The 16,318-nt window shown below is 41.7% G+C and overlaps 1 protein-coding gene across 1 annotated transcript in view; it reads left to right on the top strand.

Annotated features, from left to right (window-relative positions):
* Window positions 1-16,318, top strand: part of ENPP1 (ectonucleotide pyrophosphatase/phosphodiesterase 1) — a 59,086-nt gene that overhangs the window by 37,134 nt on the left and 5,634 nt on the right. The window contains exons 13-21 of the mRNA XM_039324124.1: window positions 221-352; window positions 2,049-2,080; window positions 3,399-3,526; window positions 4,758-4,827; window positions 7,031-7,118; window positions 7,646-7,821; window positions 8,538-8,583; window positions 8,689-8,843; window positions 15,645-15,780. Coding sequence (XP_039180058.1) covers window positions 221-352; window positions 2,049-2,080; window positions 3,399-3,526; window positions 4,758-4,827; window positions 7,031-7,118; window positions 7,646-7,821; window positions 8,538-8,583; window positions 8,689-8,843; window positions 15,645-15,780 — 963 coding nt within the window. The remainder of the gene's footprint in view (window positions 1-220; window positions 353-2,048; window positions 2,081-3,398; window positions 3,527-4,757; window positions 4,828-7,030; window positions 7,119-7,645; window positions 7,822-8,537; window positions 8,584-8,688; window positions 8,844-15,644; window positions 15,781-16,318) is intronic.

Here is a 16,318-nt window from a genome sequence, read left to right as displayed (position 1 = left end):
TTCTAAACAGGTACTTTTTGTTCAGTCATTGGAACTTGCATATAAAGAAGTTGGAAACAGTATGGAGAGTGGAAATAATTTATATTCATTTATATGAACAAACAAGTCTTAGAGCTAATTTCTTGCTAGTAATTATACCTGAGAGCTACTTTTACTCAGTGCATTAGTAAAATATGTCCATATTTATAAACAAGCATAAATCTTTATATTTTTCTCCAAGGAATGGAGGAAGCCAACTGCCAAAAAACAGTCTACTTAGATGCATATTTGGGCAATGTTAAAGAACTGTTTGTGGTACCTGGCCCTGCAGCTCGCTTAAGACCCCAAAATTCTCCAGATGAGTATTTCTCTTGTATGTAACTACTAGACCAATTTGAATTACTTGCTTGTTTTATATTGTTGTTTTAGTGTGTGGATGTTGATCTTATATGAAGCTGTGGGATCAGATTAAATGCTTGCATTTACTGGTTGAACTTTTCCTGATAACCTGACTCGCAGAAGTGAGGATGGCCAATTCTTTCCTGTTTTGGAGACCTTCTAGAACAGGGGTGTCAAACTGCCAGCCCACAGGCCGGACGCGTCATCCGGAAGCCGCGCCCACCCCATTGCCGGCAATGGTAAAACCGTCCCGATACCTTGCGCGATGTCATCACAAGTTTGACATGTCTGTTCTAGACTAATTTGGCTAGAGATATTTTTGGTGGGGAGACTGTATATGTTCTTTTTCTTCCAGAATATGATCAATACTGGATTCCACCCTTTATTTGCGCCTGTAAAAAAGTCACAATGTTATATTTTTAAACAACAATGGCAAACATTTAAATACTCCTCTCTATCGATATTCATGTAGGGCATGGCCTGTGATTCCTACCCTGTGGCTCTTGAATGTAAACTCACGGGAATGCCGTGGGATGTTTAAAGTTTTTGTGACATCCATTCCTGAAACTGAGTTTTGGGTGCTCTTTAAGCCTACTGTGCTGTAAAAAAATTATTGAGACACTAAAGGTGTTACTAGTGGTGGGATTCAAATATGTGAACAACCGGTTCTCTGTGTAGATGTCGCTTACGGAAGTCCGTTCTGGGCTTGAGCAACAAAAAATTAGCTACCAGTTCTGCTGAAGTGGTGCGAACCGGCTGAATCCCATCACTGGGTATTACTATATAAACTTCTGGAAACTTTGACATAGACCTTCCAATGAAAACTGTACTACTGAACATCTCTTAGGATCACACATCAAAACAAATAGAAATATTGTAATTATTATATAATAATATAATAGGTATTAAGTTTAAAAGCAAAACTTAATAGGTATTAAGTTTAAAAGCAAAACTTGAAAGTTCAGTGTCAGGTACCAGATTCCCACATTTCTTTACTACCAGTAGGCAAAGCTTCATAGAGGATAGTGATTTACAGTGAAGAAGTAGTCTTCCAGTGAACAGAGTGAACAATTGATCTTTGAAATCTTCTCAATACATATCTACAGTCATATTTTTTCAAATAATATCTTAAAGCAAAAAAAAAATTGCTGCTTATTACCTTTATATGGACGTTTTGGGGGAAATTTATGTATTTTCTGTAGATATTTGTATGTAATTTGGAACGTGCAGCTACTCGCACTATTTGTTTTTATCTAGTGCAAGTTTGGACCCGGGTCATTATGTGTAGGCAAGCCAGTCTGGAAGAGACCATCAGCATTCAATACTTTAGCAAAAACATTATGCCCTTTAATTCCACATTATAATATAGTTTGCCTTATTATTATTTTAACAATTACATTGACCACTCAGAAATCTCCTAGAGTGCATGAATGTTAAATATTAATTCAATATGGGGCAGTTTTCAGAAAACTGTTTTAGGGTTATCTATACTGTTACATCCTTGTGTTCTGCTGTATGGTAAAGAATTACTTTTAATGGCTGTGGCAGAGAAGAACATTTTGATTAGCTTATAAACAAGATGAAATGTGATGCAGATACTTAGTTGGACATTATTTATTTTTCTTTTTTTAAAACTATAGGTAACTAATTATCTCATCTAACTCTTCTAGTTGATTATGAAGGCCTTGTCAGAAACCTTACAGTAAGTACTGACATCTTCTCCAAGTCATGACTCTTATTTCATTGATTAGATTTAATATAGTTGCCCAACCCAGCGAACTACATTAGCTACATTTTCCCCATCATTTATAGAATTAGTCAACTCATCCAGATCTAATATATCTTCCCTCCTTTAGACATATCAAGATATGGGGGTTGCATCCCCTTGGTATATTATTATATTGCTGTTATAGTGTTCCTTTCTTCTGAGAGGGAAAGAAAAAATTAAACAACAATCAATATTTGGTATAAAAAGTAATCCTGGATAGAAATGTTTTTTTTTTTTTAAATAATCTGACTATGCTCATAGTCAGACTATTTTAAGTGATAAGGTGGTTTGGTTTGTCTTAGTGATATTTTTAAATCTAGAAATTGTGGTTGATAAACCAGGATTTTGAATATTATTTTTGAATACAAAAATACTTGTGGATTCCGCAATAGCTACAGTACAGCAATCGAAACAGCATTTGCGGAAATACTTTAAAAATATTACATGGCCAAAAATCTTGCAAGGCACCCAAATCCTGTAGTTTTTTTTTTATTCTCATGTGAGGTTTTGAATTAGAATGTCCAATTCAATGAGATCTTGGGAAATACCAGATGTGTTTTCAGTTTTCTTGCGTGACATTACAGAAAGTCTTGGAGCAAAATCACCGAAAAGTTTTGAGATGGAAAGTAGGAAGATCAGCTTCATATGTTACTATATTAGCAATACCTGAAGAGTTCAGATCATAATAAACTGTGCTTCAAATCAAGTTAAAACAAGCTATGAACTTTGTTTTTTAATGCTTCATTTGACTTAAAATGTTTTCCTATAAGAATATTTGTATTGTTTTTAATCTTGTTAAAAATCTCTTCAATAAAAATTATATTAAAAAAAAGAGCACAGGCCCAACATGTTTACTTAGGCAAGCCTTTGATGTGCAAGCAGGTTTTGGATGCTTCATATGGAAGGAGAAATTGGTTATTTATTATGGCTGTCATGCTATATTGTAATAAATGTTTGCTTATGATTAACTGTGCTTTAACAACATCAGTTATGTACTACCTGCTCCTCGTGGGCCACCTGTTAGAAGAAAAGAAAGTAAACCTTAATAAACATAGGTAAAATTATCTGTAATCAGAGGAAGAATGTCATTGCTGATTTCTCTACCTCTTAAATCTCCATACATCTCTAAGTACTGTCCAGTGTAGATTTCTGAGGGTGGATTACAACCAAGGTCGAGAGAAAAAATAAACTCTGTAAGATATTTTGCATCATGTTGATGATATGACCACCTACTGTGATTTCCACATTGCAGTGTTTGCTTCCAGAGCAGCATTTCAAAGCATACCTGAAGCAGATGCTTCCCAAGCGATTTCACTATGCCAGTAATAAACGGATTGAATCGGTACATTTTTATATGAACCAGCAGTGGCAGCTTGCCCGGTAAGCTCTTGGTTTTGGTTTTAATTCCTATTTATTTCACTTAAGTGGGAGCAAATTATTTCTGTTGCTGCCTTATCTTACACTTCAGTCTTGCATTTCATTCCACAAGAGCAACAGGGGTGCATATTACCCTGCTAATGTTATGCCAGGGGCCATATGGGCTCAACCTTCCACCTTTATCAAGCTTCTGCTCATTGAGAAATGCAGCTTTTGGAACAGTTGTCCTCTCCTTAGTCATCTTATGGGAATCAGATTCTCCTTCAACTTGTTATCTGTGAACAACAGAGGCCACAGTGTGGAAGAACTAGCTATTTATCTTAACTGAAGTTATTTGAGTGGTCATCTGTGAATTCAGAAAATCAGTTCTCCTACCTTCTCTAATTTCAGATGACTTTAATTCATTTGCAATGTTGGTCTTAGGAACTGAAGAGGTGTAATAAAAGTTCTACCCCAGTGATGGCGAACCTTTTAGAGACCGAGTGCCCAAAAACTGCACCACGCCTGCCCCACAGCCCCTGCACTGCCCCCATTCCACCCTTGCCCCACCCACCTGCAGGGCCACCCACCACCTCCATGGCCCACCGATTGCCCAGGTTGCCCAGCAGCACCATGGCGGCCACGCCCTCCACTCGTGCCCAGCAGCAGCATCTGTTTACGATGGGGCGCAAGGGTGGAGTCTTGTCCCCATTGCCCTGCTACCATGTCCTTGGCTGCGCTGCTCCAGGGGGCTGTGCCTGGGGCAACTCTCTTCTGGGGGGGGTTACTGGTGTGGAGGGGGCTGTGGGGGGAGGCGGGGCTGGGGCAACGGCACATGTGCCCACAGAGAGGGTTCCGAGTGCCACCTCTGGCACTCGTGCCATAGGTTCGCCACCACTGTTCTACCCAGTAGCATGGGGGGTAGATATGTAGGGTGGGACAGAGCATCTGCCAAACAATTATGTAAGCTCCAAAATCTTCCAACTAGGAGCTACCCATATTATATGTGTGGTTTGAGAGATAACCACTCAAAGAAATATACAGGTGCTTTGGGTCTTGAAGGAGTTTGGCATAAGTCTCACCAAGGATAGTAAACTAGTAAACAGACAAAGAGCATTCTATAATCAGAGTCACCAAAGGAGAAAATGGGCTTACATTGTATCAAGAAGACTCAATATGGAAAAGAAAGGCCAAGAAGAGATTTTATTTCAATTGATCCTGGCAGGCTTATTTGTTATTATTATGTGTTTTGCAGGATTCGGTCTGAGCTCAAATATTGCACTGGTGGATTTCATGGGTCAGACAATGTATTTGCAAACATGCAGGTAAATAGCAATATTTGTTGGTGCCTTCCAAACTTTTTAATGAACCTAGGCTGTTTTGGGGTTCTTTAACCAGGGATTCTATTTTCAGATTTCCATACTCTGGGGATCTTCAAATTTGGCCCTTTTATGACTTGTGGACTTCAACTCCCAGAATTCATCAGCCAGCGTGCCTAGCTGAGGAATTCTGGGAGTTGAAGTCCACAAATCATAAAAGGGCCAAATTTGAAGACCCCTGCCATACTCTCTTTCCTCTTCTTTCCTTCAACCTTTCAAGGGACTTTCCAAGCCCCTTTCAACAGATCTTTGCCTGGGAGCAGCCTATGAACTTACAGGAACTTCATACTATAGAAAACTGCAGGTGAAATAATAATACTGATGTTGATTCGAAATGGGTCTTATGATCCATCCAATTCAACCCCCTGCTCTGTGGAGAAATTTACTAAACTGTCCCTGACAGTGGATATTCTGCCAGTGTTTAGAACCTTCACTCTTATTATCAGGAAATTATTTCTAATATTCAGCCTGATTTCCTTTGCTGAGGTATAAAATGTGAATTAAGTTCTTCAGACCTTTGTATAACAGAGAATATTATAGAGAGCCACTTTGGTCTAGTGCAGGGGTAGGCAACCTCGGCTCTTTTATGACTCATGGACTTCAACTCCCAGAATTCCTGAGCCAGCATAGCTGGCTCAGGAATTCTGGGAGTTGATGTCCATGAGTCATAAAAGAGCCGAGGTTGCCTACTCCTGGTCTAGTGGTTAAGGTAACCAGTCTAGGAAGTGGGAGACTCTTAAGTTCTAGTCCCACCTTAGCCTGAAAGCCAGCTGGGTGACCTTGGGCCTTCCCTTTCTCTCAGCCCAACCCACCTCACGGTGTTGTTGTTATTCTGGGGATAATAAGAGGAAAAAGGCATGTTGGATGTGTAAAAATAATAAAGGCAAGATACAACTAAATGAATAAAATATTATAGCCTTCTTTGAATCTAATACTATTTCTTGACAGTTTAGTAGTCCTCCAAGGTTTAATTCAGACTTAGAGTCAGGAAGGGCTCAAAACATTAAAACTAACAGATATAAAATAACAAAGCAGATAAAAAGAATGTTCTTTTTATCTGCTTCGTTATTTTATATCTGTTGGTTTTAATGTTTTTTAATGTTTTTATGCAGTTAGCTGCCTGAAGGTATTTGACATGAGATGTGTGGCAAACTTCATAAACAAACAAACAAATAAATAAATAAATAAATAAATTTTGGTGTGGAAATCTCAAGATTATTAGTATCTTCTCAGTTGCAATATTTAATTTCCTTTAAATTGCAAGACTTTCTCCTTCTGTGAGCAGCCAATGAGATATTGTGGGATGAAAGTAATTCAGTAGCGGATACTAAATTTGTGAGTTTCATAATCTATATTTGTTTAAGTTAGAAACAGTGATTGTGTTGCTGAATGAATCAGCTTGTAGGCAGATGGTAAGCCTCTTCATTTTGCATTGATGTTATCTTTTGAGCAGCTGTGATGAAATGCAAAAGCATAATGTTTGGAGGAAAAAAAAGAGTAGCTAAATAGTTTTGCTGGGAGAACTTTGCTGTTTTATATTACTGAAAGAGAAAATATGCAAATCTTTGCAATAGAATATTCACAGTAGTGGGGGGGGAGCCAGATGTTTTTAGGAGAAAATAAGAAAAAAAAATACCAAAAGAATTGATGAACCTCATTGCCTGGAATAAAGCTTTCAGCTTGCTGTCATTTATCTTAACACAGATGTATTCTAAATACTTACAGAAAATGGAAGCAGTTAGCCTATGAATGTACTAACATTTGCACAGAAATATGTGTGGTTTGGTACATATTCTAATTGTTCAGAGAAATAAAAGTAGTTCTAGTGGAGTATTGACCATTGTGGAAATCTATTGTGGATATCTGCTGTCAGCTATGCTATATCAAACTTTGCTTTTATCTGGATTTCCTGTGTGACTTTTCTATTTGCATAAATCTGTTAAGAGGGGAGCCAGCTTTCTTTTAAATATAGATTTAACTCTTCTCTTTTTCTGAAGGCATGTTTTTAGTCAACTGCTTTGGGAAATTCAGCAATTTTTCCAGATAAAAACCAGCTGGATATTCCAATTACAACCAGAGTCACTTAGTTGAGTTGGGCAGCTATAGAAATTGAATAAATAAGTAAATAGATTTATGGTTTTTGTTGTAGGCACTCTTTATTGGATTTGGGCCTGGATTCAAGTTTCAAACAGAAGTTGATCCATTTGAAAATATTGAAATCTACAACTTAATGTGTGGTACGATAAATTGGCCTGACCCCTTTACCTCATCAACTCAAAACATTTCTAGAAAATATTTACCATTCATCTAGAATTATATTACTTACTTTCATTATGTTTATTATATTGAAAAGCTGAAAGATTATTTCTGATGTCTGTGCTGATGCCAGTTTCCAGTAACGTTAGAAGTGGAATTTGATCCCTATCTAACTCCCTTTCTTTTCCTTTAAAAACTTCTCTTTTGATTCTTTAAAACTTGCCATATGGGGCATCTCTCTAGTTTTCATCCATACGTTGAACTCTTTCTGATTATTTTTATATTAAGTTTTAATAACAGTTATTTGTACTTAGGATTTTTTAAAATAGCATGCTTTATTTATACTTATAGTTTTATGGAATAACTGGTACGGCCTGCTATTAAATTTAGCACATAGATAAGTAGTGACCATTTATGTCCATAGCATGTTTACTATAAGAATTATGTTTAAACTGTGATGTAAAGCATATCTTCAATATCTTTGACACAGTTTTTTCGACTATTTTAGATCTTCTTGATTTAACACCAGCCCCTAACAATGGAACTCATGGAAGCCTCAGCCACCTTCTAAAGAGAGTCACTTATATTCCCAAGCATCCACAAGAAGAAAGCAGTCCTTCTTCATGCCCTTTGGTGAGGCAGAGGACCTCCACTGATGGCCATATCTGCTCATGTAAATCTTTGGTAAGGACCTAGAGCAGGGGTCTTTAAACGTGGCCCTTTTATGACTTGTGGACTTCAACTCCCAGAATTCCTCAGCCAACGTGCCTGGCTGAGGAATTCTGGGAGTTGAAGTCCACAAGTCATAAAAGGGCCACGTTTGAAGACCCCTGACTTAGAGAAACAACAGTTGCTCTTCAGGAATAGCAATTAGAATTTTTGGTGATTTTTAATTAAAAATGCCTCCTATTTTCATGGTTGTATATGACAAATTTGGATACAATTCATTTAAGAGTATCTCTCTCTCTCTTTATCTATCTATCTATCTATCTATCTATCTATCTATCTATCTATCTATCATCTTATTTTTACAAATAACCCAAGATGGCCCCACAAAAACAACAAACATGTGATGTGGGTTGAACTGAGAGAGAGTGACTGATCCAAGGATATCCAGCTGACTTTCAATGCTATGGCAGGACTAGAAAACACACTCTCTCATGTGTGTATGTGTGTGTGTATTCTCATCTCATCTCATATATCTTTATCTATATCTCTACATTCATATAACTTATATGCCTCCCATTTCGCTATTCAACACTACTCAATATCATCATTCTGTCAATTTATCAATCATTTTGTAGTTTACTGTAGATTGTTTTTTTCATAATTTTTTATTTGTTTCTTATGTCTGATGCTGCATAAAAATGACTTCATCTTCTGCTTTCCTTTACATATAGCCCTTGCCACCGATTCAACCACAGGTAGATCTTACTATTTCAGAAAGTAAGTATTATAGCTGCTTCTGGAAATGGGTAAATTAAGCAGAAAACCTTGACTGGGAAGTTGCTATATAGTAGCAGACCTAGTTTGCCTTTTTACCTTCTGTAGTAAAGAAGATAGAAGAATACAACTTGCCTTTTGGGAGGCCCCGTGTACTCCAAAAGAAGGAGAAGTTTTGCCTCCTTCACAACCATCATTATATCAGTGGATTTAGCCAGAACATCAAGATGCCTCTGTGGAGTAGCTATTCTGTTAACAAGCATGTAAGTATGCGGGTAATTCAGTTTTCATTTGAAGGAAAAAGATATAAAGCAGTGAGTGGCAGGAAAAAAACAATGTGGCAAGCCAGATGTGGGCTCATTTAATCATTTTTAAATAGTGCATGTTTTCAGGAATGGTTTAAGTAAATACATGAAACATATGTAGCTTGGCTGCTGGATTTTTTTTTTCCTGATTTCTTTACCAGCTGTGATCACATGTTTTCATGTATTTCTGCAGAGAAAATACATGATAAGTGTTATGTCCTGAGCCTTGCAAACGGGCTCGGGGCATTTGCAGGCAGTCCCGGGCAGGTGCAAGCTGCCCGGGACCAGACAGGCTGTGCACATGCGCGGGTGCTGGCGCGGGAAAAGTAACACATTGACCCGGGAATTGCCTATATAAGAGGCTGGGAGCTTTTGGGCATTGCTGAAGCCTTCATCTGTAACTTGAACACAGAATAAAAGAAAACCTGAGAACTACAACTGCTTCTCGTGTCTTGCCTTTCGCGAAGGACTCAACACTGGCGACGAAAGTGGGATGCCTTGCACCGACGGAAAAGAAAAAAAAGGTGTAAGCTTACCCAAGTGAGTCCTGAGCGGCGGAACGGCGTTGACTCGGCACTACCCGCCAATCCAGTGCACATTTGGGGGTAGGCTGGCTGATAGACCCGTCTCCTGAAGATGGCAAAAATTGGAAGGCTTTCGGAGTTCGACGTCTCACATCCAGAGAGGTGGGAGTCCTACGTAGCCAGGGTGGAAAACTACCTCAAGGTGAACCAAGTGAGGGAAGATAGCTTGAAGGCTGCCACCCTGCTGTGTGTCTGCGGTCAAGACGCCTTCGAAATCGCGGAGAACCTCGCAGCACCTGTCCCATTAGAGTCTGTCAGCTACGCAGATCTAAAGAAGCTACTGAAGGAGCACTTCCAGCCTAAGATGTCCGTCATCGCATGGCGCCACACCTTCGAGCAGAGGGATCAACGATCCGGAGAATCGGCCAAAGAATACATCGCCGCATTAAGAAAGGCCGCCAAGCACTGCGAGTTCAAGGACCTTGAAGAACGACTGAGGGACCGATTCGTGTGCGGGCTAAGGCATCGAGAGTTACAACAGAGGCTTTTCGCCAAAGAGGACTTGTCCTTCCAAGATGCCTTGAGAGAAGTCACCGCAGAAGAAGCAGCAGGCGGCGCCATCAAGAACATGCGGCCGATCAGGAACAGTCCAGATGTTGCATCCGTGCACCAAGAAGAAGTCCAAGGGAACTCCGAGGAGGATCTGGATGAGGAAGTCGACCGTCTCCACCCCACGAAGGAAGGGAACCAGAAAGGAAGCTCTTCAGCTCCCCTCAAGTGCATCGGCTGTGGAGGTCGCCACAGGAGAACCTACTGCAAGTTCCGCTCCACTATCTGCCGGGCGTGCGGAAAACAAGGACATATTGCAGCTGTGTGTCTGGGCCGACGAAAGGTACAACCTTAGGAAGAATTACGCCTGAAAGGTACCAGGGTCCCCAGCCAGAATAGGGTGGGGTTTTGCGCTTCGCGAAGGAGCACCCTTAGGACAGGCACACACAAGCCAATTAAGAAAAAGCTGTCACTCAAGGTGAAGCTACAAGGTGTTCCATTAACTATGGAACTAGACACGGGGTCTGCACTTTCAATCATCTCCTTACATACATTTAGGAAGATTTGTTCCGGCAGTGGAACTCAGGCCAAGTTAAGGTCTTCTGACATTGTGCTAACAGACTTTCAGAATTCGAGAGTGTGTGTTAAGGGGGAGGCCACCCTTAACGTTCAGTACAAGAATTTTGAAGGTCCACTAGACCTATTAGTAGTAGGGGGTGAACGAACGAGTCTCATAGGACTCGAGTGGTTTGAGGCCTTGGGGATACACGTCACGGGGCTCAACAGCTTACAAACACTCGATCTGCAGGAAGTCTGCAAAGAATTCGCAGATGTCTTCAGCCCCCAGCTGGGCACATTCAAAGGACCCCCCGTGTCCTTAAAACTAGACCCCACTGTCACTCCTATTCGAATTAAAGCAAGAAGGGTCCCTTTTGCTTTAAAGAGTAAAATTGACACTGAGTTGGACAAACTGATCCAACAAGGAATTCTAGAACCTGTTGACTCCAGTCCTTGGGAGACCCCCATTGTCACGCCTCTAAAGGCAAATGGGGACATTCGCATTTGTGCCGATTACAAATGCACTCTGAATAAGGCATTACAGCAACATGCCTATCCTGTTCCTGTGGTCAGTCATATCCTGGCCTCTCTCAAGGGGGGGCGTGTTTTTGCAAAGCTTGACCTAGCTCAAGCTTATCAACAGCTGCCTGTTGATGATGATGCTGCTATAGCTCAGACTATTGTGACCCACAGAGGAGCCTTTAAGGTAAAAAGGCTACAGTTTGGAGTGAATGTCGCTCCTGGGATTTTCCAAAGCGTAATGGAAAACACACTACGAGGTATACCGGGGGTTTGCCCCTACTTTGATGATGTCTTAATTGCAGGAGACTCCACACACATTCTAGCTGAACGGCTAAGGGCTGTTTTATTAAGATTCAGGAAGACAGGCCTCAAGCTTAAGAAGGACAAATGCAAAATAGGGGTGCCTTCTACTGAATTTTTGGGGTTCAAAATTGATGCTGCTGGGATTCACCCTGCTGAATCCAAACTAACTGCCATTTTAGAAGCACCTAGGCCAAAGTCTAAGGCCGAACTTCAGGCCTTCCTGGGCCTCCTGAATTTTTACAATTCTTTTCTTCCACATAAAGCTAGTGTAGCTGAGCCTCTTCACAGGCTATTAGACAAACAAGCAGTGTGGCAGTGGTCACAAACACATGAGAATAGTTTCAATGAGGTCAAGGCCTTGCTCACCTCTAACAGTGTACTTGCACACTTCAATGAGTCCCTTCCTGTGTGCATCGCTTGTGATGCTTCCCCTTACGGGGTCGGAGCTGTCCTGAGCCACCTCAGGTCTGATGGAACTCAGGTTCCTGTTGCATATTACTCCAGAACATTGTCTTCTGCTGAGCGCAACTACGCTCAGATAGACAGGGAGGCTTTAGCTGTTGTTGCTGGAATTAAAAAATTCCATGATTTTTTATATGGCAGGCATTTCACGGTCTTCACTGACCATAAGCCTCTGCTGGGACTGTTTACCACATGTAAGCAAACTCCCCAAATCATTTCACCTAGAATGCTCAGATGGTCTATTTTTTTGTCTGCATATAATTTTTCATTATTTCACAAGCCTGGGAAAGAGATGGGCCATGCTGATGGCCTCAGTAGATTGCCCCTGCCAGTAATAGAAGCTGACCCTGTGCCAGCTGTTAACATTCTATCCATCCAAGCCTTGCCAGAGTCCCCTCTGAACGCCAAGGATGTAGCCGCTGAATCGGGCACAGATCACACACTTTCACGTGTCCTTTCTTGGGTTTTGTCTGGATGGCCTGAGCACTGTCCTAGTCCTGAGTTTCAGAGTTTCTGGTCTAAAAGGAACGAGTTGTCCACCTCTCAGGGTTGTCTGCTTTGGGGAAACAGAGTTGTCATTCCCACCTCAATAAGGACTAGGATCTTAGGTTCCCTCCATGAGGGTCATCCTGGCATTGTTCGAATGAAGGCCCTTGCGCACAGCCACTTGTGGTGGCCTGGTTTAGACAAGGACATTGAGGCTAAGGTGCATGCATGCCACCTGTGCCAATGCTCTCGCCCAGAGATGCCCCAAGCTCCTGTGCATAGATGGGAGAAAACACAGTCCCCATGGTCTAGGGTGCACATTGACTACGCTGGGCCTTTTCAGGGCCAATTCTTCTTGGTCCTCGTTGACAGCCATTCAAAATGGCTTGAGGTTGTACCTGTCTCATCCACCACCACTGCAAAGACTATTCAGGTACTGAGGGGGATTTTTGCTGCACACGGGCTCCCAGATGTCATTGTGTCTGACAACGGCCCTCAATTTACTTCCTCCGAATTCCAAGCTTTCTTGCAGGCCAACATGATTCGTCATGCCACTTCTGCACCCTTCCACCCGTCGACCAACGGTATGGCTGAACGCATGGTTCGCATCACCAAGGACGCCTTGAAGAAACTCACCTATGGGGACTGGCATCACAGGTTGGCTGACTTACTCCTTTCTTATCGCACCACACCGTCCACTTCTACAGGGAGAAGCCCAGCTGAACTTTGCTGGGGGCACAAACTGACTACAAAGCTTGACCGGTTGCATCCGGACAGACTACCTTTATCTACCTCACACCCTAGGGCACCTAGACAACTACTTGTGGGTGCCCTGGTTTGGACTCGCAATTACGGGCCTGGTCATACATGGGTCCCCGCTTCTATTTCCAGGGTCACAGGTCCTCTATCCTACGAGGTAGCCCTGGACAACGGTCGTGTCCTGCGCCGGCACATCGACCAACTCCGCCCTAGGCGGGATCTTCCAGATGCGACTCCTGGGTCTTTTCCAGGGGGGGAGGGGGACTCTTTAGAGCAAGGGGAGGGGCACAAGCTGCTGCCCACCTCCAATCATGGAGCCACAAACGGCCCATTCCAAGATTCCGCGAGTGCCCCAAACAGGAATTCTAAGAGCCTATCCAACTACCAGGCATTCACGCCTACTCCAGCCAGGGAGTCACCCCGGGGGTACAATCACTATTCACCTGCACAGCACAGTACTCCAGTCAGGGAGGATACCCGGGAGCATCCCAATAAATCATACCCCGCAAGAGAGCTGGCACATAATCCCCAGAGTTGGCCTGACCTTACCCCAAGTCCTACAGGGGGTCAAACATACAGGGAGGTGGTCGAGGAACCAAGTCCCGACCACAACACCTCTAGCCCAAATCAGGGAGTAACTGAGTTTTGGGAAGGTACAGAAACCCACATGAGCCCAGACACAGAACGGGGTTTAGGGAATGGACAGCCTCCTGACAGGTCTTGGACGGACCTAGGAGGTTCTACAGAGACGCCCAGCAGTGGCTATCACTTCAAGGGGCCCGAGGGCCTACAGCTAGGCAGGTCAACCAGGTCACAAAGTGACAGAAGCCCTGGCCTGACGAGCCCGGTGGGCGAGCAAGCAGGCCAGGCATTGGGGCACAGTCCTTGGAAGGCACCAAGGCAAGATAAGGAGAACAGGCTCACGTCTCCCTTCAGTCAGGGAACACCTGTCAGAAACCCAGAGCTGAGAAGGTCACAGAGAGCAAGGAAATCTCCTAAGTACTTAGAGGATTACATAACATTGCTGGCTAAACAAAAGCCAGTAAACAGTAGGAGCACTGGGGAGTAGAACACTGCATCAAGAAATAATTGTATGTTGGTAGTAGTCTTAGCCCGGGGGAAAGGGGTGTTATGTCCCGAGCCTTGCAAATGGGCTCGGGGCGTTTGCAGGCAGTCCCGGGCAGGTGCAAGCTGCCCGGGACCAGACAGGCTGTCGCCAGCGCCTGTGCGCATGCGCGGGTGCTGGCGCGGGAAAAGTAACACATTGACCCGGGAATTGCCTATATAAGAGGCTGGGAGCTTTTGGGCGTTGCTGAAGCCTTCATCTGTAACTTGAACACAGAATAAAAGAAAACCTGAGAACTACAACTGCTTCTCGTGTCTTGCCTTTCGCGAAGGACTCAACAATAAGTATATACCATATTCTTCTCTCTGAGTCATAGAACCAGAAATTAAAAACTGGTTGCTTCTTCACAGATGTACTGTGGAATTTTTTTTTCTGAATTTGCATCATTCTCCAGTCAAATCAGGACCGTTATTTATTTTGATCTGTCCTTTGCTAGTTTCTCTTCATACAAGAAAATTGGCCTTAGTTTTGAAAAGTTATTATGCTGCTAGGCAGATGGATTAAATCACTACCTCTTTATATAATTTCTCAGTGTGTGCTGTGCAGCATATGAATGCATGCATGTTGTGCAGGATACTTGAATAATGATACTTGAGTAATGTACACTTCCAATGTACAGTAATTAAAGTATGTGTGACTGCACAGTTAGCCCATCTTAGGAACACTTTAAAAGCAGCTGCATCTTTTCCTGGGCAGGAAAAAAAGGATAAGCCTGGCAAAAGACATGCTTAATTAAGATGCTCTTGACTGATACTTTTTGAACCCTTATATGAATCTGAAGTCCATTTTCTCCTTTGCATTCAGATAACTGCACAGCCTATACCAGGGGTAGGCAACCTTGGTTCTTTTATGACTCGTGGACTTCAACTCCCAGAATTCCTGAGCTAGCCATGCTCAGTTGAAGTCCACGAGTCATAAAAGAGCCATGGTTGCCTATCCCTGGCCTATACTAATGTCCGCACACACATACACAATCTCTGAATAGATTAGAAATAGAATTTGTTAATTCTGTCCTGTTGCATCCTAAAACCATACATATTGCTACCCAGTTGTTTGCCAAGTAAAGGCCTATGTGCACAGCAGTTTGAACATTTGGATTTCATAACTCCTGTGGGCCAATTGTCTTACATAAGCTCTACCTGATAATGAGAGTCTAATCTGAACAAAAAAAAAACAAAAACAAAAAACCCTATAGGAAGCTGGGAAGTGATATAGATCAAAAGAAGGGCTACATCAGTCTACCCCTGATAGGGGAAAATATAATGGATTTATAAAATGATAAATGTTGTGAATAGAGTGGTCTTTAGAAATCCTCTTTGCAAACATCTAAGGTACATGCTGTATAGACTTAATAGAACTAAAACAAAACACTCTTTCATAATATAGCTGGATTATTGTATATTTATCTTGTCTTATTTTTTATGTACAATAAATATACATAACCACTGGTATTTTTGTTTTGTTACTTAGGACAGCTGGAATGCCTCTGCAGGTGCCACCAGAAGCTGCTTCTACACGGATCATCGTATTTCTTTAAATAGCAGTCAAACTTGTTCACTTTACAAAAATCACCCTCAGCTTAACTATGGATTTCTTTTTCCTCCAAGTAATTTCCATTTTCTGTCTTATTTCTAAGCAGAGCAATAACAATATTTAGATAAATTTTCTCCTGATAAATTTGACTCCTGGTTCTATAGGCATATCCATGGCTTTTTCTTGGCAACAGTATGCAAATAGCTCACTGTTGCCTTCTTCTGAATATTGTTTTACTAGTTAATTTAGCTTATAGTCCCGGGATTTCATGCTGGGTTCCCATTAAGGTAATAACCAGGTATAATCCTAGTTAGATTATTTGAGATCAGTAAAGCAGAGATTAAATTAATAGCCAAAATAAAACTTGTTTCTGTTTCTTAAAATGTGTGGACTATCTTCTTTTATATATAAGAATTAAATATTGGACGTAAGCCAAAGCCAACCTAGAAAATCTTTAATTGATATTTATACAAAATGTTACTAAATATGAAAAATGTAGAATTATGGCTGGCAGATACTACATGGCTGGCTATCAAAACACCTTTTATCTTTTAAATTCAAACTACAAAAGAACCAACATTTTAATGTTAAAATAAATATACAGCTATGAG

The sequence above is a fragment of the Crotalus tigris genome, unplaced genomic scaffold (genome assembly GCF_016545835.1).
Source record: "Crotalus tigris isolate CLP2741 ecotype Arizona unplaced genomic scaffold, ASM1654583v1 scf7180000017611.44802233496:7321179, whole genome shotgun sequence".
Taxonomy (NCBI): domain Eukaryota; kingdom Metazoa; phylum Chordata; class Lepidosauria; order Squamata; family Viperidae; genus Crotalus; species Crotalus tigris.
Note: the sequence above shows the minus strand (reverse complement) of the source record. Positions and strands in the feature narration are given on the sequence as shown.